The 25,254-nt window shown below is 44.1% G+C and overlaps 1 protein-coding gene across 1 annotated transcript; it reads right to left on the reverse strand.

The window, feature by feature from the left end:
• On the reverse strand, window positions 1–25,086 carry nacc2 (NACC family member 2). Its single transcript, XM_084035518.1, has 7 exons — window positions 24,982–25,086; window positions 7,363–7,544; window positions 6,491–7,240; window positions 4,822–4,998; window positions 3,384–3,489; window positions 3,052–3,149; window positions 1–2,952 (listed from the first exon to the last, which is right to left on the reverse strand). Exons 2-7 carry the CDS (start codon window positions 7,472–7,474, stop codon window positions 2,420–2,422), a joined length of 1,776 nt encoding a protein of 591 aa, XP_083891644.1. The 5' UTR covers window positions 7,475–7,544; window positions 24,982–25,086; the 3' UTR covers window positions 1–2,419.
• Window positions 25,087–25,254: the final 168 nt, after the last annotated feature.

The following is a 25,254-nucleotide window of genomic DNA, read 5'->3' on the forward strand; positions in this document are numbered from 1 at the left end:
TTAAGGTTATATTACGGCCCATTTTTATTTGCAATTGAGGAAAAAAGTAAGTCATATAAAAAAAAAGTTTGACCATGTTCAATCAAGGCTTTGAGCCTTCGCCAAAGCAGTGCTACAGTTTACATTCATTCATCATCTCAGCCATTCTATCACAGCCCTGTTTTTAATCTACGGTGGATCACATTTCTTCCAAAAGAAAAAAAAAAAAAAAGGTACTGTAAACGTCATTATTATTATTACCTAGTGCAAATCTAACGCTGTGTTTCTCGTGCAGGGCCATCTGAAAGCTTCTCCTAAAGAAGCCGAGCTAAAAAGCCTTTGAGGTGGCACAGCACGGAAGCATCAACAAACAGGTCGAATATATCGGGGGTCTATACCCTATCTTTTTTTGCTTGGTTGTCTTTTTGAAGTGGAAAAGTCTGATTCTTTTTGCCCATAACTCAATTTAAATGTTCTGACCTTGTGATGTGCTTCGACAGGGAAAACAGAAAAAAAAAACCTACAACAGTATATCTCTTAAAATCAATGCGCAAAACAACAAAGGAAGGTTGTTTGGACTACGTCCCGAAACGCGTGACAGAAAGCATGAACAACAGAACAGATACCAAAAAGAAAAATGGAAAAGAAAATGACTATGACAAATACAGGTTTTTGTCCCTGTTCGACATTTCGCTTCACTCCGCCCCTTTTCTAAAATATAGAAACAGTCATCTACAGAAAGACCAGTTTTCTCCTTCCAAACCCACAATCTTCGAATCAAATACACAATCGGGGTGATGTGGGGCCACATTTTTCAGTCTTTAGTACAGTCACATTTTGTCAAACACCTTAGTTTCCCACCCTTAAATCTTTTTTCGAGTGCAAATGCAATAAGCCAGCAGAAATTGCTTTTATAAGTTTTATTCAATAATTTACCCCCCAACCCCCGCTCCCAGGAAAAATAAAACAAACAAACCAGGATGGAAGCAGGACTAGTCTTGGTGCCAATCACACCAACCACATCAAGGTGACACAGTGCTTCCCTCTTCCAGCACTCGGTGTAGTGCACTTCCTCTTGCTACTCCATATATTCACTCTCCTCTACATGTGGTGACAGCACGCTCCATAGTTAAAAAAAGAAAGAAAATCCAACGGTCGGTCCTGCTTCACACCCAGGTCAGTTCTAACGTGTGCCGGATCCCAGCCAGAAGTGGAAAAAAAGTCCTTAAATACCATAGAGGCGACAGTAGCTGATTTCTTATTTAGATGCAGGTTTGTGGCTTTGTTGTTGTTTTCTCTGTATCCATTGTTTGTATTCGTGCATGCAAGCTTGGATTTAAGTGCATGTTCTTGTTCATGTCTCTCTCTTTATCTCCAAGACTGAATGGTGTCATTGAAAAAAGGACTTTCTCAAAGTTAAAAAGCATTGTTACTTGTTTTTTTGTTCTTTTTTTTGGACAGTGTATTTTAAATGCATCGGTGGAGTTATTAAAGGCTAAGTATCATAAGGTGAGAAATGTGTGCATGTGTGTGTGTGTGCGTGTGTGTGTGTGTGTGTGTGTGCGGTTGGGAGGGGGCGGGAGGTCTGGAGCAGACACAGGCATCACATTGACAATCTAATCCAATATGTCACGGGCAGATAAGCATGAAAACACAACTCCATGTGATAGATTATCTGTTGGATTATTGAGAGGTCTTTAGAAGTCAGCTTTTTCCAAAAAATACTTCTCCTCATCTTTATCTAGAAAATCACATGACTTTTTAACAGAAAGGAACATTTTTATGGTCGTAATGCAGTAGGCTACTTTACCCTTAATTATTATACAATCTTTGATATATATATTCATACTTTTTTTTTCATCATACAACAAATAAGCTGCTTTTTAAGAGAGCTTTGTTCCCTCGGTTTTCCCGAGGTTACACGGGATATTTTCAGATGTGGCTTTCCAAGGAAACAGAATCATTTTTAAAAAACCATTACACCACAATCCATAAAATGCCAGCAAAGAAGCTGTTGCTTTTTGTATTGCACTGAAATGATGAATCATTCCAGCCATTTGTTCTGCTATCAGGCCTTTGCAATACTGCTGCAGGTGCCGAAATACTGAGTAAATACTGAATATACTAAGAAAAGGGTGGAGCAGAGAGGGTTGCTTTTCTCAATGTGCTAATGCCATGCCTGTGTCTACTGCTACTATGAATGATCTACTTCCACTATCAGTGGGTATGCGTGTACACAAGCACGCGGGTGCGCATGCATGTGGGACTAATTCCTGTATAGTAAGATCTACGAGCAGCTTTTTGTGCTGAATAACTCCTGTGGAGGAAGCACAGAGGGGCAGAAAGAGTGGGGGACGAGATGTTAAGAGTAAGAGAGCAAGCAAAAGAAAATGCGGTGTTAAAGAGATTTCACAATGTGAGAGGCAGCCCGGATGGACATTCACTGTCCGTTCACCCTCAGACCTTGTCCAAAATTTTCCACTTCCTGCTGAGGCGGCGTGTCGCCACAGCTGCCCCCCTCGGCCCCCGGAATCAACGTTGGCGCCCCCAGTGATCCGTCCACACCTTCTAACCCGGCTTCATCCTCGTCCTCCTCCGGCTCCTCTTGGACCACTCCTTCGCCCTCGCCTTCGCCCTCTGCTCCGGCCGTCCCAGACCCGGGGCTGCCCTCTGTCAGCGGTTGGTGAGTCCTGAGAGGGTCCTTGCGATCTGGATACAACCTTTGGTCTAGGGCCTTGAAGTCAGCCTCGAAGGGGAGGGGTAACCCTGCTTGAGGGGCAGCCAGTGCCAGCCCCAGACCCACAGCAGCACCCATGCCCATGCCAGCGCGGTACACCTCCATGCCGTCGGGCAGCATGGACTTGATTTTGGGCAACCATCGCTTGCGGACACGCCTCGCATTTGTGCACATGTCAGCAGCAATCACATTCATTTCACTCTCCTTGAAGTTCGGGTTGAAATTTTGACAGTAGACTGTAAGAGAGAGAAAACAAAAAAAACTCCATGTAGACAAATGTTGCCTTTTTTAAAATTCGAATCAAATATATTTGGTGATTTGGACAATCAACCTACGTTTGACAGCGTTGAGGACCCTGCTGTCCAGGGGTTTCCTACTGGGGTCACTAGTAGAGGACCGGATACCTGTCCCACAGCTATTGGCTAAAGTGTTTCTGCAGGGATACAAAGTCAACACCAGGGGGCAGAGTCAGCAGCAGAGCAACATGGGAACACACACACACACACACAACTAACGCATTGCACAACATGGCCACAGATGGAGTGTGAAAGTTGGTTTGAGACAACAGCAGTAGTGTTGGAGTCACACAAAAGAACCCTTACAGTGAGCCCTTAAAGCCTCATGCAAACTGTCCTGCTCAGCCGGCGTACATAGTCTTTACACTCACCTATCAAAGAACGTGGCCAGCAGACGGCGAAGCAGGACTTTGTGTTTGATACCGGCACATAGATGACAATTCATCAGCTGTCCTCGAGTCATGAACACTTGTGTACCTGGTGTAGAAAGAAAAAAAAAAAAAAAAAGATTTGCTGAGAAAACCCACTCATATTACAATCCATTTAATCTGTCAGACTCAAGGGGTTTTGTCCTTTCTCTCTTCGGCCCAACTGCCAGTTGATCTTTTATTTTTCTGCTAAATTTGAAATTCAAGGAGATCTTTAACGCAGTGAAACAAAGCCTCAGCTGTCCAAACCGGAATCAGAAATCAGGAGACGAATCGAAGTTGAAGGCCATAAAAAAACGGCACACGATTAAATTACGTGGTTTGCTTTCTTTGCAGAAAAACATCTCTTTCACATTCGTGTATTCAGCGTCTAACATGCAGTCGACAGAACTGAATAACCCGTTTCCACTGTGTTCCACCGTGTTTTTCAATTCCATCTTGGGCTGATTGAATCTGAGCATGAGGTAACTTTTTGACCTCATGTACCATAAAGTTTTTTGAGTGATTACTGAGTACAACTCGCAGCATTCAGGCTCTATTCTTTTGTCTGAAAAGATTCAATACTGAATTGATTAAACCTTTTGCCCTGCTCCTTTATATGAATTCTATTAGCTGCATGTTGAACAGTACCTGGGCTCTTTGAAACTCCGACTGCCATGAGCGATGTCTGGCAGACCAAAGAGTTCAGTTTTTATTTCATCATACCAACAAAAAAAAAATCTTTTTCCTCGTGCTCTCGGAGCCCTGTAAGGGCCATTTGGCAACCACTCGGCAGGCTGTCATATGCTTTTTACTCTGGAGTGACTGTCTGTTCACTCTACCATAAAGGCCTGATTGATGAGTACTGCAGAGATAGTTGTCCTTCTGTCACGGTCCTCAATCTCTGCAGAGAAACTCTGCAGCTTTGTTCTGTCCTTTTGAGATCACCACAGTGATGTGGCTCAAAATGACTATGCCGGCCAATCAGAACCTGACTTGTTTTCATTGGGGTTGAGAATTCAACTGAATGCTATTGAAGTCTATACATAATTTCACCAAAAATGTCCACCATGGTTTCATACTAATTTATGTTAGACCTAGATAGAGCCGAGTCACTGGAAGAATGCATGTTGAATACATGCGTCTCCATAAAAGGAGAACAATCAATGGCCTATTTGCCCATTCATTGATTTGATGAGAATTGGCAGCTTTATTTTAGAGGATTTCTATTTCGATGGCCTGAATTCATTCGTTGAATTTCAAACGATCTAAATGTGACAAAAGGGTGGAGGTCTGAATACTTCCCAAACTAACCGCGTTACAAATGAGCCTCCGCATGCGTGTGATGAATTGCGAGTCAAAAGTGTGAGTGGATGCATGCGCTTTGTGTGTGCGTGCCTACCAGCTACCAGTTCCAGCTTCTCCCCGGGGTCCCCCTCGGTGTAGAGCTTAGGGTGGCAGCGGTAGCCTATCTGGCTGATGAGGCTCGCAGGCAGCGCCACCAGGTCCCTGCGGATCAGCACGCAGTTGCGGCTGTCCAAGGCCAAGGGCATCGCTGCCATCTCCGGCTTGTCCTGGACTGATGAAAGCAAGCGAGGAGCGAAAGGGTTCAGAGAGCTTTTGTTAGACAGCAGACACAGAAACTGATAAAAAGGTGTACCCGGCCATGTAATTGTCAGACTTTAAACTTAAAAAACAAAATAAAACAAAAACTATCATCCATGCCCTTCCGTGCCCTCTATTTAAAGAGCGGCTACAGATTTAATTAGTGAAGCAGGTTGGTGTAATCTCAGACAAGCTTGTTGTGTTTCATAAATGTTTCAGAGCATTGCAGATGTATCCCAGATAAGTCATGATGCCGCATCAGCAACTTGAGTTTTTGGACGGGAGACGGATCTGAAGCTGGGTGTTAGGTTCTTACTCACAAAATAGTTTCCCCTAACCTCTACGATGACTTGTGAGTGCATGCAAACGCACACTCCCCCTGTGCACACGCATGTTAACACATGCACACGCACAAACACACACACACACACACACACACACACACACACATAGAGAACAGGAGAAATAAATCTGTTAATTGCCAGGCACATGCAAAGTGTGTTTACAGAAAGGTGTGGATTAATGCACTTGCATGTGCATTCACACTTATACCCACACCCACACACACACACACACACACACAGGACAGACGTGCATGGTTCTCAAATATCCCACAATGTCACCCTGGGGTGCTCTGATTGCAGATAGAGTGGATTTCATAAATATCTGAAACTCTAGAATTTGACGAACCTGTGTGATGCCTTTGAGCTGCAGGATGCTCAGAATGTTGGCAGGCGTGTGTGTGTGTGTGTGTGTGTGTGTGTGTGTGTGAGACGCATATGTTTAGGTGTGAGTGCGAACATAAGTGAATATACTGTAGCGTCGACGCCTGCATGTGTAGGCAAACCTACACCAGCATGAAAACTCATGGCAGAATGCAGTTGACTAGCTGCTGTAGCTGTGATAAAGAGTGTGTTGTTGGTCACGATGCACTCCAATCATAACTCCATAAAGCTATCTTTATGCTGAGAGAACCCACACACACACTGGAGGCACAACATCTTGCTTTTTCAAGACGCTCAGGATACATGATTTATGAAAGATTGAATAATGTAACTGGGATAAAATGAATGTGCACCCGTTTTTTCCCCCACAATACAATGGAACTATGTCCCATAAATCATGGGTAGCCTATATAATTCTGCAAGTCATGCCTAGTTTCACGCTGACATTGGTCCATGGGTAGCCGAGAAAGTAACTCACTCAGATCCTAAATGAAGATTTTGGCGAGAGGATATTGATGCAGGCTTGACACTGAAATTCTCTTGTTAGCAAAAGCTCATTTGACTTTACTGGAGTTTAGAAGTAAGTACTGTACCGGTTTGTGAAGAGGAATCAAATATTCTCCAGTTTGTCGTAAGACATTTTTAAGAGTTTTTAATGATGAGTAAAGCATCAGTGATGAGTTCTCTACACCAGAGCACTGCTAAGATTTGAGAAAAGCATCAATATAACATAATACTCACTCCCATAGGGGTTAGCCGAACGTCCGTAGAGATGACTGTAGGCATCCTCTGTGATCCCATCGTAGGGCTCTTCCTCAAACTCCTCATCCTCATTCTGGTAGGATGTAGGACTGTCAGTGGTTGGTAGGCTGGACGCTCCGGGACTGGACCTTTCAACTCCTCCTCCTGCTCCACCCCCACCGGCGCCTTGAGGGTGGTAGGAAGGCATACCGGGGATGGCGGTCCCACCGGCCGTCGTGTAGAACAGTGAACTGGCCCTCGCCAGCCGACTCCCCAGCTCTGAAGACAAAACCTTGCTTTGCGTTGAAGCGATCGTCAGGGGCGTCGGGTCGCCCCCTTCTAGTTTAATCTTACGTTGCGGCATGAGCAGGGATGAAGACCAGCCTGGGGTTCCCAAAAGGGCCGCCACCGCCAGGCCGTTACCGTTGTTACAAGGACTCTGCGGCTCGGATCCTGTTTCCCCCGCCGTTTGCGAGTCACAGTGAGGTGAGTTTGCCTTGAACATTAGGTCCATGCCTCTTTCGACTATATGCTGAATTTGGAGGTAGCCAGCTGTGTACATGACCACCAGCTGTTCACTCGCTGCCATTGTTAGTTTCCCTGTATAGCAGAAAGTGAGGATCTGCTCAAAGCAAGCAGGTGTGACTGAGGAGGGCAACTCAAACTGGCTCTTGGTGGAGCTGCTGAAGAGGTCGCGAAAGTAGAGGCTGCTGGCAGCCAAAACGGCCCGGTGGGCTTTGAAAGCCTGACCTGGTTGATCAAAAAATAACAGAGAGCGGGGGGAAAGAAATGAGAATACCGATACAAATATTGTAGTGCGATTTAAAAGTCCTGTGACCAAAATAACATCTCCAGATTTGCTGCGAACCCACCTTTGACCAGGATGGATACATCGCAGTAGTGTCCCAGCAGGCGCTGCTCATTAAGGGAGCCCAGAACTGTGGCTCCAAAGTTGGGGATCTCCACATGGAGAAGCTGGGACATGTTGGCCACAGAGGAAGAGGAAGGTGGGGTTTCAGATATTCACTGCAGACTCCGCCACTGAGAGAGGCATCTGTAGAGAAAAGAAAGGACAAAATAAATAAAAAAGAAAGTATATAGAATGCATTGGAAGGGAGAAACGCAGCGATAAGGACGGAGCGGAAAGACAACGCGTGAAAGATGAGAAGACATGCCAGAGGGAGTTAGAGAGGCGAGAAGGGAACATTGAGAGAATCTTTAAAAGGAGAGAAGAATGGAAATAGAGTCGAGATGAAGTGAGAAAATGAATACAGTTGAGGGAGAAGTGAGAGGTGTGTTAAAGAGAGATGGATATGCGGAGATAGTGGGTGAGAGAGTAGAGGCAGGAGAGAGAAAGGAGGAGTCAACTCAGTCCACATGAAAAAAAAAAAAGAGAATACAATGCCGTGCCTACTGTACATGAGGACATTGTGAAATACCTTAAGGCTATGTTGTTTTACACAGCTTAAATTCCAAGAACCTCGGCCACTTCCATGTACTGCACTTAATGAATCGAGCATGGGCTTCGCTGACCTGCAAACCAGCCTCCACGATAACTTCTCCGAGGGATAAAAACCACCAGTTTTTTTTTTTTTTTTGTGTCAGAGTTAAGGGATACTTCTCGATTTTGCTGACTCTATACTGTTGTCAGCGTTTGTCCTCTTTCTAAACTCTGGCCAGGAAACAAAAACCACACAACTGAACGTGATGCACACAATTTCACACTAACTTTGATTTTTTTTCTTTCCTTCTCAGTAACATACTCCAGGCATGTTAGCACCTTCTTTTCTTCCCTGTCATTGTTTTTTCCCCCCTCCCTACCAGCCCACACACAGACACACAAACACACACATACATACACATACGCACTGGTTTCATTATTAAGCAATGCTGCAGAACTGTTTCCAGGAATACAAACTGAAAAAAAAAAAAAAAAAAAATGCCACCGCCTCTCTCTCTCTCTCTCACACACACACACACACACTCTCACTCTCTCCCACTTCATGCGCTCCATACAGACAGTCATGCACTCTGGCTTACTTACATAAAATGTTCACGCCTAAACACACATACAGTGCAGGCTGCATAGGGAAATGACTGTGTACTCTGGCACGCAAACACTCACCTGGGGAAAACCGGCACACGACTTTCCTCCGCTAACAGTCTCTCACACTCGCACAGATGCAGAGAAAAGCGCCCGCTGCTATCCCAGACAGTTCTGACCTGCGTGAGCCCGTCTTCTGGCAAAAACACACCATGGAGCCGTGACACGCCACTAACACACCGGCAGCGGTCAGGACCGGGACAGGAGAGGAGTAGTCGGGAGGTGGAGGGAGGGCACTCTGATGTGCTCCCGTCTGGTCGACTCTCTCTTTAACTTAAAGTGTCATCCCCACTGGCTCAGAGGTGATTCTCTCTCTGCTGTCTGACTGACTGACTTTTCCCTCTGTCTGTCTTCCCCACAGCCTGTCTTCTATCTCTATATCCTCCAAAGCCCCATTCTCTTTGCTCACTGTCTGTTCTAGCGCCGTCTCAAAGCCTGCCTCTGCCTCCCTGTCATTATCTCTCTCTGTTTCTCTCCCCTCTCTCTATTCTCCACGGGTTGAATTCAACAAGTGCCGCTGTAGAGAGAGAGAGAGAGAGAGAGAGAGAGAGAGAGGGAGGGAGAGAGAGGGGGAGAGTGAGAAAGAGAGACGAGAGAGAGAGAGAATGGGGAGAGAGGAGCAGAGCAGAGCGAATCAATGATGAAAGGAGTGGGAGGCTCAGTGTGCGCGTGTGTGTGCATGTGTCTGCGCGCGTGTGTCTGATCAATGCAGTATCTATACGTCGCAGGGAGTGGGAGGGAGAGAAAAACACAGGCTACAGTTACAGACGGAGACAGAGACTGGGCAGAGCTAGAGAGAAGCAAGGGAGGGAGGGAGGGAGGGAGGGAGGGGAGAGTTGAGACAGAGAGAAAGTCATTTGAGGACAGTACGAGTAGAGAAAGACAATTAGGTTGAAGCAACTTCTGCCACTTGCCCCTGGACACAGATCCTATATGGTCGAACAGAAAGGGGGGGGGAGGAGGGGGGGAGGGCGAGACAAAAGAGAAATGAGAAAAAGCTCACAGAGGTCATAGCCACCGTTAATTAATTAAACGCCGAATAGTGAAACTTCTGAAATCCCTGTTTGACGCAAGTCTGGAGAGGATGTGTCACGTCTTGGTAAAGGAAAGATTTGGCAGCTTAAACATATGCAATCCTCTAATCTGCTGAATTGTAGAGTTTCAAAAAAAAACAACAACAAAAAAGCACAAGCAGTCATTTTAAGGTATTTCCCATTGTCTTACAAGGACAATAGTTAACAAAAAAAAAGAAAAGGAGAGGTTTTTACTTTTGAGCAAGTGTTGTGTATTTTCTCTGAATCATGCGAGGACCTCTCTGCCAAACACCTACACATGAGCGGAGAGAAGTTCTGGCTCCATGCGAGGCTATTTTGTATTTCTACACGCATTTTCGGTCATTTAAATGATTAATTCACGCCTCCACTTTGCTGGCTCAGCGTATTCAGGTGACATTTCTGTTTTGTTTGCTGTTGACCAGCACATGGAAGGCATCCCTTCAAATGTGGCTCGATGTGGATGAGGGAGGACAGGAGCCAGATGTCGCAGCCTGTGACAGCGACGGGAAGATAAAAAGACAGCGACTAACTGAAAGGATAAGTTCCAGAAAGACGCGTGTGGGAGGATACCAATGCAAATTGCTGTGACAGATGAGTAAGTGCATTTGTACAGTACACACACACACACACACACACACACACACACACACACACACACACACACACACACACACACACACACACACACACACACACACACACACACACACACACACACACACACACACACACACAACACACGTAAATGTTGTGTAATTCTCACATGTCGGAGCAACAACACATAAGAGGAAGCTCTATGACCTCCGTGCTACATTTTGGCCCAAAGAGACCATGAAGAAGTAAACAAATTCAACGAGTGATTTCAAAATCTCATTTCATCTTTTTCTTCTCACAACACACCATCTGAAAAAAAAAAAAAAAAAAAAAGCTGATGTGGAGCATTTTTTTTAAAGATCTGTCCCCAGAAAGTATCCAGACACATTGCGCTTCATTTCTTTCCTTTTTTTTTTTTTTTTGCCAAAAAAGAAACCTCAAGTGGAGAAAGTTGTGCTAAACTGAGCTAACTTTTACTCTTCAGTCACAGCAGGAACATGAAAGGGAGGATATCACAAAGCGTTGAACACAGTGAGTCAGACTTTGGTTTAGAGAGCTTTGCCCCGGCAGTGTGATATCTGCACGGCACATATAGCTACACATGAGTGAGCGCACACAAAACGCAGGAGACACAAAATCCGCAAGCACACTAATGGAAACAGACATAGACACACACACTCCCCCCCCCCCTTCCTATTCTCTTACACACATACGCCAACACACTGTCAGGTAATCTCCCTGTGCACACTCAGCAATACACATTCTGTTTGTTTGTCCGTCTGTCCTTCTGTGAACCTGCCAGACTGCTTGTCCGTCGGTCCATCAATCAGTTAATGTGACTATTGTGTCCTTGCATCGCCTCGCGTTTCTCCCCTCTCCCTTTCCCCCCCCCCCTCTCTCTCCTTCCCGCCCTGCATACCACATACCCACTGTCTCTCTCTGCCAATTAATGCACACAGGGCTGCATTGCAGTGAGGTTGGCGCGTGCCACGGCAGCAAGCACAGTACAGAGTCTACAGACATGCATGTACGTGCCAGCCGGGCAGAGCGAGAGGGAGGGAGGGAGGGAGGGAAAAGAGGAAGAGGGAGGGGGGGAGAGAAAGAGCAAAGGAGAGTGAACGGAGAATATGTTGAGTCAGGCAGACAGGACGGCGGTGTGGCACACTGCACATATACACAGACACACAGCCGCATGTGCATGTAAATGTATGCACCACTGAATATATAACCAATGGGCGTGTACGTTATGGGGACACACAAACATGTACATGCACGTACACGCACACAAAGAGTCGCACGGAAAATCACAACCTCCTGCCTGCATTATATAGAGACTTTGCACATCTGTGATGATAAAATATAAAGGGATGAACGCCCTCAATGAGTGATCATGCATGTGTGTGTGTGTGTGTGTGTGTGTGTGTGTGTGTGTGTGTGTGTGTGTGTGTGTGTGTGTGTGTGCGTGTGCCTCTTTGCATTGCCATGTCAAAGTTTCATGCCTACCTCGGCTTGTTTTTATAATCATTGTTATATATTCGGCTGTGACTTTTGGCACTGTATGTCAGGCGCTTTTGTGTGTGTGTGTGTGTGTGTGTGTGTGTGTGTGGGTGTGTGTGTGCCGGCATAGTTTGCGATTTGAGATATGTGATCTGATTGCTGTTGTCTGCTTTGCTGGAATGTGTTACATCCATTTTAATCAAGGATTCATACCTACGCACAGTGTTATTAACTGTAGCAGCAGGTCCAGGCATATTTGAATAATATGAAGAAATGAAAAGATTCGCCAGATGGCACACACACACACACACACACACACACACACACACACACACACACACGCACACAGATTTAATTACGAGTTATACTGTAGCTATCTACCAAATAACAATAGGGTAACATTCAAACATAACACTATAAAAGTCACACACAGTTATGATTCAAGCTTCTGCCCAGATAGTACTTTATAGAACAGTTCCAGCAAGTCGAATCTGCAAGTTATGTCGCACTAACTTTTATTCAAGATGCAGATAATAAATGACGCACATTCAGAAAGAAAAAAAATACAGAGAAGCGATAACGTAAATTAATATTTCATTTCAGTAACAGCAATCCACGGATGAAAGGAAAATTAAAAGATTTTTTTTTTGAAGCGAGCTGAATAGAAGCAGCTCCTTCCTCTCGTGCTTATGTTGCCTCTATACAATCACAATATGAACAGTCCCCTCGTTATAAATATTCAGATCCTGCAGTTGTTCTCATGTCTAAAGTGTACCAGACAACAGATTCTATCCACGTTGAGACGGCAACGCTCCCTGGCAACAGTTCTACCAATCGGGACCGAGCGGGTGTCTGCCTGAGTCTGTCTGAGTATCATTATGGGATGTCGAGAGAGAGAGAGAGAGAGAGGGAGTGAGAGAGGCTGCTTATCACTGCTTATAATGCAACATCATTCTCTGTGTTATAGACCCTGCTGGTTGAAGTTGTCTGCACATAGTCAGGATCAAAATCATCTTTTCTTTAAAAAGGAAAAAAAAAAAAAAAACGCCCCATGATTCACGCAGTTATGTAACAAACAGACATCTATGAAATGATTTGTTGTGGGCTGAATACTGTCTGGTATCTTTCCACTTGTATTCACTCAATATGCACGAATAATGTAACTTGTGGTCTGAGTGTGTGTGTGTGTGTGTGTGTGTGTGTGTGTGTGTGGGGGGGGGGGGGGGGGGGATATGTGAGGCAAAGAGGCATTTTCAGGTAAAACTACTGGCACAGTCCTGTCGGTGACGACACAAATATGAAGTCATGTAGAAAATCTAAAACTATGGTTGGATGATGTAACCCAAAACCTGTATCATATCTTGTCACAATTAGTTAGATATTAAATGTTATTAATTGTTACATCAGTACCTGAATATTAATCTAATTTCTGATTCATTTATCCTGATTAATGCAGTACGACTTAGAGTTTTCTGGACTTTTGAACTGCACTTTAAGCAGATTGATTTGTTGAATTTCTGGTAAAATGAATCTGGCCTCTTAGCTCACTTAAAGCAAGTATAATCAATATTTTTCATAATAATGGATGCAAATACTATGTATAGAGTCAAGAGTGTGTTCACAGCTTGTTTACGGTGTGCAAAGTGGCCGAAACTGAGCAACGCAAAATGCATTAAACATTAATTCTACAAGTTCATTTGGAATTAGGCTATTTAGGTTGTGTTCAAATTTAGATAAAACAAATATTGTGTTAGTTCTTAGTTTTTTTTAACTTGATTTTATTGGAAAAAGTGGCAGCCGTGCTTGGTTTTTGTCGCTCTTCTCAATTTGATTTTATGTAATTCAATTTAATTTGGAGTTTGGGACTTTAATAATTTTGGTAATATGATAGATTTAGTTTCGTGACCTGCCCTAGGGGGTTGATTCCCCCTAAAATCAATAATTCAAAAGGCCCGAATTGTCTTTTTGTGCAAGATACTGTCCATCCATTTCTAGTGTAGGAACAAGGGATCAATACCCCCCCCCCCACACACACACACACACACACACACACACACACACACACACACACACACACACACACACACACACACACACACACACACACACACACACACACACAGTATGTAAAAATACTGCAGCAAGTTCACGATCACTTATTGCAAATAAAGCGCTGACTGTTCACGGAGGTTTGAGGACTCAAACACAAAGTTGTGACAGAAACTGTCTGTAACGCTAGGCTACCTGTCAGTTTAGCTTGTCGCCGTGGTGATGTGCGTGAGAGAAAACAAGACAGTAGGAAAGAGCATGTCCGTGTTTGCATGTGCATTAGTGAGTATGTGTGTGTGTGTGTGTGTGTGTGTGGATGATCCTCCTGAGGCAAAGGCATTGCTAATGAACTCCAAGTGGCTGTGGGAGGTAAACAAACAAACAAACAGTAGCAACCGGCTACTTCATCACACCAGACTCGCTGCACACACCCAAACACATTAAAGCAGATCAGCCCACATACCCTTGAATATACATGATGGCTTTTGGGCATACAGTTGAGAGCTGAGGAGATACAGATAGAGAAATATTGAAAAGCTACATGAGGGGAAAATTAATTGAGAGAGGCGGGGGAAAAAAAGAGGAGACGAGAGGAGATAGAGGAACAAAAAGGAGAGAGGACGGAGAGAGGGAGTGCGTGTGAAAGATGCAAATAGAAAAGAACAAGAGAGAAGTTGACAAAGCGGAGTCACAGGGAGAAGAGAGTTGGAGAGGAATAGGGAAATTAGTTGGAGTGATAGCGGAAGGTGATGCTTAAAAAGTGTTCTGGAGGAGGAAGGAAGCTGTGGGAGCCAAGACAACAAAAAATACAACCAAATTACAACATTAACAACAATAAGCCAAATACACCTGATTGGCTGTATCAATAATATGTCTGACTGTCATTCTGTGTGTCATTTCAAACGCTGTATTTGGTGTCTGCTTGTCAGAGGGAGGCAACAGACGAAACCGAGCGATATCAACAAACTGACACTTTGTTCTAATCAAAAGACATTCCACCTCCACATTACTGATGCCAAAAAATGTCAGCTCCGCCAAAGAGGCTTCCCAGACTTCTGGGAACGAAAATCCTGCTTACATGACAGAGGGAAAGGGGGAAGAGAAGAGAGTGCATGGGAACAACGGGGGAAAGTGTTCAAAAGGACAAAGACGGTCGGGCTTTTTCAGGAATACTCATATTGCAGAACCACAGGGGCCAGCAGGTCATTCCAGTTTACAGCAACACATTAGTGTGACGTTAGAGCAGCGGGGGAACTCAGGGCCGGCACTCACGCAAGAGTGAGATCTTCTGAACAAACACTGACACAAGACCGAAAATTCCCCCGATTTCTAACTTTAAAAAAGGGACACTACGTAAATAGCACAGGAAGAAAGAAGGAGGAAGGAGAGATGGTTCACCAAGACAAGAAATGAGTTGAATGAATGAGTGTATGTTGAGCAGCAGCGGTTCTCTTTGGGCACAATGATACAGTATACTGACCCACAACATGTGATATCTCTTCTTTTTTTTGGGGACAGTCTCAGCAATAAATCCTTTACATCGACGTTGAGCTCAGAGGCACCATGTGATCGGCGGGTGTCCAAAGCGTAACACAGACCCGTACATTTCCATGAGCCTAACGGGGCATAATTTCATGCTGGTGTGCATTTATCTTGTGCCAGGAAAGTATCAGTTGGCAGATTTGCCCATTTTGTGATGAAATTACTTAAAAATAAATGGGGAGCAAACTGATATTGGTGTCAATTTTGGTACGCATGGCATATTTAATTACAGTTTGATTGCAAAGTCGGTGGACTGTGTTGAATATTATTGTCCAGTAAAAACAGGGAAGGTTATGCAGTTTTTTACCCCTCATCACACCTTCATAAGAAAAAGGCCGGGTTTATTTCCAGGCTGTTCTAGACTCAACTTGTTTTGTGTGCCTCAAAAAATAGAAACGGCGGGAAAGGCAGAAATATTGTAAAAACGTTTTCATGGCAACAAAGGGAGACGCATGCGAACGGATAACTGTTGAACTCTAATTGACATACATCGTTGCCCTTGGCACGGCAGTCGAGGTGCTGAACTCCTGCCTTCTGCTTTGACGTCGACGCCGGTTTACACTCACGCTTCCACATTTCCAAACTGTGACTGTGCCACGGCGGGGAGTGTACCGGTTGGAGGAGGAGCTGATTGGCTGTAGTTGAGAGCTCCTCGATAATTTATTCTTGCACGTACAATTACAAAGCAGGTGTGCCGCTGCCGCGTTAGCGCTCCTGGCCACCAGACATCAGATACGCGAGCGCACTATAAAACACTGCAGATTTGTGCAGTCGATCGCACTCTGTTTGAAAAGCACAGGGCCCTAAAACCCCCGTTGGTATCTTCCTTTAACATGACCTTCATCTGGGGACAGCGAGGGCCATGAGACAGCCTGCTGAGTGTCACTGACTGTCACACAAGGACTAAAATTAGGTTAGATTTCACAGGAGGCCTTTATGTTTGCGAGTGCATGTGTATCAATGGTGACACTCTGTGTGCATTTGTTCCAAACATGATTTGATTTCCATGCTCAACGAGACAGTGAAAAATGGAGGAAATCGTATGAATCAGTATCAAATGAAAGCACGCACATGCTATAGAGAAAAGAAATAGCAAGTGAATGGAGGGGGAGAGAAGAGTCCATTGTACATGCTGTATGTATTTTAATGCTGCTCTGTGAATATTGACTTAGAATTAAAGCAATAATCAAACATGTTTTACCGAGGGCTACTTTAAAGGTGCCATGTGGCGTTTTCTTAATTATGCTCAGTGTTACTCACCACAACACAGTGTGTGTATATTTCAAGCTCATAGTTTCCTTATAATTAATCATTAATTCTATATTTTAAATCTTGAATTCCACATCCACGTTTGTTGGCTTGCCTTCTTTGTTCATATGTCGCTCAGCAGCAGAGCATGAACCTGGTGGCAGGAGAAGGGATTGCGAGCACGTTCGTATCCGTACAATCATTGCTCATCACTACTAGCGGACATTTTCACAGGGATTTTCTTTGGTAATTTTTCGGGTTTCCAGAACCTCCACTATTCTTTCACTTCAAACATGGTCTTCACATGTGGTTGGAGCATATGTTTGTCTTTATGTCAGCATTGTGTTTTTCTCTATGAAGATTCTTAGTCATCCAGGTCAAATGCTATCTACTCTCCCTAGGTTTAACGGTTCTGGCGGGTGGGGAGTTCCCGGGCATCTAAATCTCAAAGTGCTTAAGTTTTGCTGGGGGAGTTTTCAAGCTGATAATAGGAACAACTTAAATTGTTTGTAATGTGGTTCGAAAACGGCAGCTAAAATTATAACAAAACTGAGCAGAAGATGATAAGTTACCAATTTCACAGCCTCATCAGCCCTCTTGACTACCAAAATGGATTTTCTGAAATTGACTGGACTGTAACACGGATATTTTGGGGGTGTGCCTTTTAAAGAATAACTAACTTGCTATCCAGCAACATATTGGGAAACATAGCTAACATTTTTAGAGCTGCTAACAAATCCATATCCTTGTAGCTCCCGTGGCACAGCTCCATCCATGAGACTAAAGGGCTTTGATAGTTCTAGATTACCGGATTTGATCGTTGACATCAGGTCTGGTCTATAGGTTTTTACCTGCTGCAAAGCAATTTCAATGGAAAAGTCTTGGTATTCGCGTGTTGGTAGGATGTGTTATATCAGTGGATGTTCATCCAAGAACAATTAACAATGGTGGAGGGCGACTGCAGCAAGAGTGTCACTCAAATGGCAGCGAGGCAAAGTGAGAGGAATTTAAATAACACCAGCATGCAAAGAGGTTTTGCTCTGATTGGATTGTGGCACCTTTAAGTGTGAAGCAGCATTTAATTCCCTCCCAGCAAAGCCGCTCTCCGCCGTCTCTCTGCATGAAAACCTCATTAGGGAAGGACATACTGTATGTTAAAGCTACCGGTGCATATAGCACAGTGAGTGAAAGAGTGAGCGGCAGGAAGAGGGTGACACACGAGCAGAGAGAGGTGAGGGAGATATGGAGACGATGAACATGCCATTTTGAGCATCGCTGAATGTTCGGCAGTGACACATGCGTGACATCAGAGCAGCCCGACATGACCGCCGGAGGAGCCCGGTGCAGTGCAAAAAAAAAAAAAACGAGGACACATCTTTCAGCATCAGCCCCCCACTGTCTACAGACAGGCGTACACAAACACACACCCACACAGAGACGTATACAGAGAGAGCAGCGCCCGCATCCACTCGGTGCCATGTCCTTTTTTTTTTTTCTTCTCCCAGTTAGAGCAAGACAGAACGCTTTAATTAATTATCCTTCATGCAAAAAAAAAAAGAAAAAAAAAGAAAAACAGTGGGTGAACGAAATGCTGTTTGATATGTTCGGGGTAGGTGAATCAAAAGGATGTCTCATGACATGCAGCAATTCCCATAATAAAAATCATAATGCTGCCAGTGTTATACTGTATCATAAAAGACTGTTTGTTCCAGTGTACAGCAATACATTTACCCCCCCACCCCCCACACATACACACACATACACACACATACACTCACACACATTACTGTGACCTAAGAATCCCCCAGTCAGCACCAGACGAAGCTTGCATATACATAATCAAATAACATGCCACCTTGGTTAACCTCATGGTTAACGCTGAGAGGGCCCTAGCTGACCTATGCAAACAGAGCTTGCTTATCTCGGCCTCGCTTCATAATTGAATCAACAACATGGACTGGAAATGGACGTGGCATTTGTTTTGATGTGGGTCAGTTGAGGATGAGTGAATTCTTATTGCCGAAACATGTGATGAATGACACGCACGCAAGGCTATACACTGTTGCACAAAGCAGCACAGATATGATCTTCCTTGGAGGAGATAACGTCAAGAAAATGTAGAACAAGTTTTTTTTTTTTATTACTTTCAAAGGTCCAGTCGTTTAATTTGCTGACAGAGCAATGCGGCCTATGCTGTTTTTCACACAACTACAAATGTATCAATAAAAATATGTTTTTTTTAATGTTAAAGTAATAGTTCTACATTTCCTGAATTACACATATTTGTCTTTTTTACCACTGTGTGTTACGGCCGGGTTACATGTCAGACTATTTCTGTACTATACTATGTCGCAAGAGATATTATTCAGGTCAGCAAATTATATTGCATATTCCTTCCATAGAGTTTTATTTAGCATTTATATCTGCAGTACACCTTTGAGCCACATGGGGGAGCCTGAATGTTCGTAGTCTTCTGATAATCACAACTATAACAATGAATGTTTGTTTTACAGATAAAAGCAAAATTAAAAGAATGTAATAGCCTGTTAACGCCACCTAAATTCATTTATTTGATCTAATTTAACATGTTTCCGATAACACATCAAGTTGTGATTTATCAAGCCTGTATCTCTTCCAAATGGCTGGTTTACTTAATCAAGATAACAAAAGGTGATGCGGCAAAAATAGTCAGGAACGTTTATTAATTCACAAATTCTCTCTTCTCGTGATTTATAAATAAGGCCTATTGGGACTTAGTTGCGATGGTTTGTCATTTTTAAAAAGACGCTTGGGAAACGCTTGGGTATAGAGGAGATGTAAACCAGATTTATTAAAAAATATGTATGCTAGGCTAGTTTCCTTGTTTCGAGTCAAAAATGCAAAAAGTGCTAGCCTGCTGCTGCCTGTAGCTTCACAGCAAATCGAGGGAAGATGAGATTAATGGCTGCCATCAGAATAACCACAAAACAAACATTTGCAGTATTTTAGTATATTACAAATCACTAAATGCCAGGGCAAACATTTCCAGTTAGTGTGGCTCTTTTTTTTTACCTTCTGCAGGGAACACAATTGCAAGCATCAGGTAGGTAATGCTGTGATTTTACAGTAATTGCAAACGCATGTTAGCTGTGGAAATGGGAAGGTGTTGGGGGGGGGGGGTGTAAAGGGGGGGGGGGGGGGGGTAGTGAAAACCACCCGCCTCAGATTCCTGTCTTTTTCCACTGGCTCCTACCAGCATTCTGCCAGGCTGTTAGGACATGAAGAGCACATACAGGACAGGTCATCGCCACAGAGGGAGGGGGGGGTCAGACCATTTGCTTTCCTCACTTATTACCTTATGCACTAATTAGCCAGCTTTGTTTACTGGCACTAGTCTTGCGAGAGGTTTGAAGTTTGCAGCAATTTAATTATGTACAGCACACAGCAAAAGAGCATGGAAAATTGAGGTGGGCTGCAAGGATAAATGCCATCCACAGTGCTCTCTCTCTCCGTGTGTGGTGTGTGTATCTGAATTATTCTGTGGGGTATATTTATGTGTTTGTGAATGCATGTGTTTGTGCATGTCTATGTGCGTCACCCCCCCGAATTATAGGTTTGACTTTTACACTATGTCTAATGTCCCTCAGCTGAAAATCGAAGGATCTGAGAAAATGTATCAGGCTACAGTTTCAATGAAGCCCTTCCAAAGATATCAGGTTCAAAAAAAGTTCACTTAAGCTCACACTTTCTCCTCTAGAGATGTTTAAGTGAATGCCAGTGAACTTATGGTCACGAGCCCTGACCTGTGAATTAAAATGGGTTCAAGCATGGTTCCCAGAAGTGGAAATCTAGTGCCAGGTAATGCTGGCTTTCCAGAATCGGCCCTAATGCATATTATACAACAACAAGTGAAATAAGCTCTGTGTAAGACCACGTTACCGTCGTGAATTTTTCATGAGACGATGCCACAAATAGCCGTAACATGAGGAAAAATAGCTTTGTATATGAAGTATTAAATCTAATTTTCCATACAATTTGACAATGTCTCATGACTGTATCAGCAACACATCCTCGTCTTACTGCTCAGCGCCCTGTAATTCTCCACTACGTGCTCCTATTCAAGCTGAAAGTACTTGGAACAATAAAATGTGCACATGCTCCCTTTCTTTTCTTTTTTTCTACTCAAGCACAAATGCACACACACGCACACACACACACACACACTCACACAACACAGGCACGACATTCATGCCATGTGATCTCGCTAGGCATTATGCCAACGGCCAAACATGTCACTTACCAGAAATCTCTGAGACAGAGTGAGAGAGTGAGAGAGAGCGAGATAGAGCAAAAGAGAGAGAGAGAGAGGGAGAGAGAGAGAGGGCTTCTGCACATTTTGACCGTTTGTGAGAGCTCCCTTCTCGTCAAGTGTACAGTACACACACACACACACACACATGGAACATGAGATTCAGCCGCCACAGTTTTATCTGCGACGTAGCGCGATGTGGGGGCAGCCGATTCGGAGAAAAAGAGGGACACGTGATCTTTGAGATCTAATGTGGAATTGTTCTGAGCAACATGCCATGTTTACTGTTCATTGTCTAAATACTTGGAAGGCTTCCTGAAAAGCCCGTAGCGAGCCAAAGAAGCCCAATTCAGTTACATTTTCAGGTCGCTTAATGGCTTTTGCTGATCCTCTCTTTCTCACGTTTGCTCCCTCGTTATTTGCTTTTCTTTTTTTCACGTTTCTGGATCCCAGCACACAAACGGACGGCGCCTGCACGTTTCCCTCCACAGCAAATGACAACACAAATACATAAAATGCGTACCTTATTATTATCTCTATGTGTATGACTATAAACCACCTAGGGGAATACAAAATTAATTTTAAAAAGGTGGATGAATGAACAGAAAAACGTGTCCCCTACAGTTTATATTTTCCCCACATCTGTGTTTTCCTAAAGTGGGAGGGACTGACAAAAGGTTGTAGTGAATTCCAACAATTCTGCTACATTACGTATTAAACGAGTGCATTTGAGGAACTGCCCAAGCCTCTTTTGCAGCCTCGGCAATCATCTTTTACTATCAACTCAGGTGGGGAACGTTACCTCCCATGTATCAGTTAGAAGACAGAGCGGGGAAACGTTAGTCATTTTGACATGCTTTAGTTTATCTAAGTTAATTTATTTTTCCAGCAGCGCAGCCAGATTCACCTATTTAGCAGTCAATCAGATTTGATGCGAGTCCCAACTTAATTTAGCTTTTGATAAGAAATGATGTGGACAAGGCGAGGTCACGGGGGCCTCCAACTTTCTGTATTATGAGGATTTATAGCCGTTTAAACACACGCGTGGATACTCTTCCTCTGTTTTGATCTTTTAAACCTTTTGGACGAGGAGCATTAAAGTCATCTCAGATTTATGGACTTGCGAGGCATTTAAACAGGACTACCCTCATACCGACGGACCCTTCACCGCGCTAAGAAGAGAACCAAACTATCTCACTTTTATTTTTCTGGCTCTCTGGCACATTGTACAGTTTAAGTGCTCCACAAATAAAAAAACCCGACACGACATTTGTACGTCGGACAAACTGAACCAGCGCCACACGGCAGCGGAAAGGGTTAAGTACAATTTGCAATCAGCTTTTAAATCGTTGCCACTTTCGGGAAACAAAAAAAACACCTTGACACCTTAGAAAAGTACTGCGTGCTGGAAAAAAAATAAAACATTACAACCTGCTTCTAATAAAACTCACATTTCTGCCTGTGTTGTGACTAAATTTCGGGAGAAAGACATTTCTTCACAGCTAACGAATTTCAGCTGCGTTAATGGCAACCGACAGGCCTGAACACACCAGCGGCAGATCTCTGCTACATGGAAGGCACAAGAATGTATGAGAATATGATGCATTGCTGTTGCCCTGCATTGCATACCATCCGCGATGACTCATTACTGTCTCAGGAAAGGAAAATCAAACACCCATAAACACACTCCCCACATGAGTACACACACGCATATACAGTGCAGATGAAAGTGCACACACACACACACACACACACACAGACAAAGCAAATGAAGCAGCACAGGGAGAGAAATCTCTTTTAAATGCAGTTTGGATCGATAAATGTCTTCTAAGTGAGCTCTCGTCATCAAATATTTGTGTCATAAGAAATGAAGAATTTTATAAATGTTGTATAAACTCAATAGACTTCATGTGCCGAGGCAACACGGACCCTTGTTCATCCGTGGGTCTAATCAGAGACGAGGAAAGACTCAATGAGGCAAGCAATTTGTACTTTCCCCCTCTTTCACGCTTCTGCGTCAGTATCCGCATCGGTTCGGATCTGAAACTGTGTTGTCGTTCTCTCTCTCTCTCTCTCCTTGACACTCCCCTCTTGCACACAGCCCCGGGCCCCCTTGTGGAATGCTGTATAATGTGAGGCCTATGGAGGAAGGGCATCCCGGGACACGACGAGAGCGCACACATGCACACATGCGCACATGCGCACACACACGTGCGCGGGCCCTGCCGACACACTCGCCGGCACACGCAAACACGCACACACACAGACAAATACAGCTGTTGCGAGCCATCACAGCCCCTTTGGCAGACGTCCAAGTCAAAGACCAGTGGTGTTGGAAGGCCTCCGTTTAGAAAGAAAGGGGGAGAAAAAAAAGAGTCCCACATTTTCCATGTATGTTGTGTTGAACACTGGAGATAGAAACTTGGCAGTAAAAACTCTCATTAACCCAAACTGATTTCCCCCGTTTTGACGTGGATAAAAGGCCTTGGGTCTGGCAGGTACACCTATGGATCCATCCGGTTTTAGTTACTCCAAAAAAAGGTACGTATAATAGATCCGATTATCCCACCGTGACAACTCTGCATGAGAGAAGCAGAAACAGATGGGCACTAAAATGCTCAAACGCTCAAAAAGTGGGATTGAAAACTGTAAAGTGGTGCGGGAAAGCTCCACAATTCACACGGCGCCGGCTAAATGAATCATATGACTCCATAAGCCGAGCTGTCGTTTTAATGGCCAACCTGCGCGACACCTGTCGGGAACCAGGATGCTACATGTACTGGAAGTTACACACTCACAAGAGATAAAGATGGAGAGGCTATAGCTAACTTGGAAATATTTGTTTTGTGGTTGTTCTTTGGGGCTTTTTTTTTTTTCCACAGTCATCTTGAGAACAACTTGACGGTGGACCCGATACGCAGAGAGAACGAGTGCATGTGAGAGGGAGGGAAAGTGACAGGAAATGAAGAAAATTGCCACAAGCTACATGCTGGCTAGCACACACACACACACACACACACACACACACACACACAAGCACACACACACACGTTGCACCCATGTATACACAGGAGAGGAGGGAGGTATTGCATGTATACTCAGATGACTCTTGCAGGGTTCAGGTAAGGTAAACAGGGTCACAACTGACAGACCTGGCACAACACCAGGAAACAGTATGGTGTATAACTTTTAGTTATGTATTTAACTTTCTGAATGCAATCTTTATACTGCAATCACTCTAAAGGTATTTAACATTATGGATTACAATGTATTGATCCATTTTGGTTCCTAAATATTTATATAATTAAAAAAAAAACAGCTTAGTTTTTTGTCTCTTGCTCTAATGCAGGATTGTTAAGGCTGAAAATAATGATTTAAAGGAATGTCTTGGATTAACAGTGTTGACAATTTGATGCAAGGAGATATGCTTATGTTTGAGAATATGAGAAGCCAGCCGGATTGGAACATAGTATTCTCATTACTACACTTGTACAGTAATGCCCCCCTGACGAAACCAGCCACTGCAATGGATTTGTCTAAAGTAGACGTATCCCGTGTCGCATGCAACATATAGCACAACAATGGATGCATTATGGGTGGAGTTTTTTTTTTTTTTTTTTTTAGGTTTTGGCTTAATCGTGACGCAAGACCGATATCGTGCCAGTTTCTCCACTCAAACAGTTGAAACTAATGACAACACCATTTCCTGTGGTGAAGTGTTTTAAAAAGTGATGTCCGGCATTAAAAATAGACTACAAACAACACGCGCGCCGGTTAAGAACTACAAATATTAGCCTATAGGAGTCTTGATTAGAATGTTCGGGTGGCGCGTGGTGACGCCAATCTCCCCCCCAGCGCGTGAAACCTTCACATTTCGCGGTGTCACTTTGGCGAAAGTTGAAGAGTCCAACTTTAGTTCAGCCGGCGGTTCTCTCGACGTGAACTCGCACGCTGTAATGTCAGCAGAATGTCGGGGTGTGCAGCTGCCCATTGTGCCCATAAAGAAGGAGAAGCGAGGGGGGGGTGGAGGGGTAATAATGCATGGCGAACCCTATGCGTCACACAAATCAGGCACCGTAAACATCAAGCCGAGACAGAAGGGGGATATATTTACCCGATGTATGTCGCTATTCCATAAACCGCAGGCTGTCAGCTGGCGCAGATGTGGCAGGCTTTCTCTCCGGATAACCTATAAAGTTTGCGGGGTGTGTGAGTGTGTGTGTGTGAGAGAAAAAAAAAAAAAAAAAAAAAGCAGCAGGCCCCGCTTTCCCCCTCGTCCGCTGGCTCACTCTCTCTATATCACTCCGGTCCTATCTTGGCCGCTCGTCCCCCATCTCTCTATCCCGCTCGCTCTTTCGCTTCTATCCCTGTGCAGGAAGTGGACGCC

The sequence above is a fragment of the Eutrigla gurnardus genome (assembly GCF_963514095.1).
Source record: "Eutrigla gurnardus genome assembly, chromosome: 19".
Classification (NCBI taxonomy): Eukaryota; Metazoa; Chordata; class Actinopteri; order Perciformes; family Triglidae; genus Eutrigla; species Eutrigla gurnardus.

Excerpts from the sequence above, each read along its gene's own strand:
- nacc2 (XM_084035518.1), bottom strand. The coding sequence starts at position 7,474 with ATGTCCCAGCTTCTCCATGTGGAGATCCCCAACTTTGGAGCCACAGTT. Across the intron at positions 7,241-7,362 it reads TGTATCCATCCTGGTCAAAG|GTCAGGCTTTCAAAGCCCAC; the intron begins GTGGGTTCGCAG and ends TTGATCAACCAG. Across the intron at positions 4,999-6,490 it reads TTCGGCTAACCCCTATGGGA|TCCAGGACAAGCCGGAGATG; the intron begins GTGAGTATTATG and ends TGCTTTCATCAG.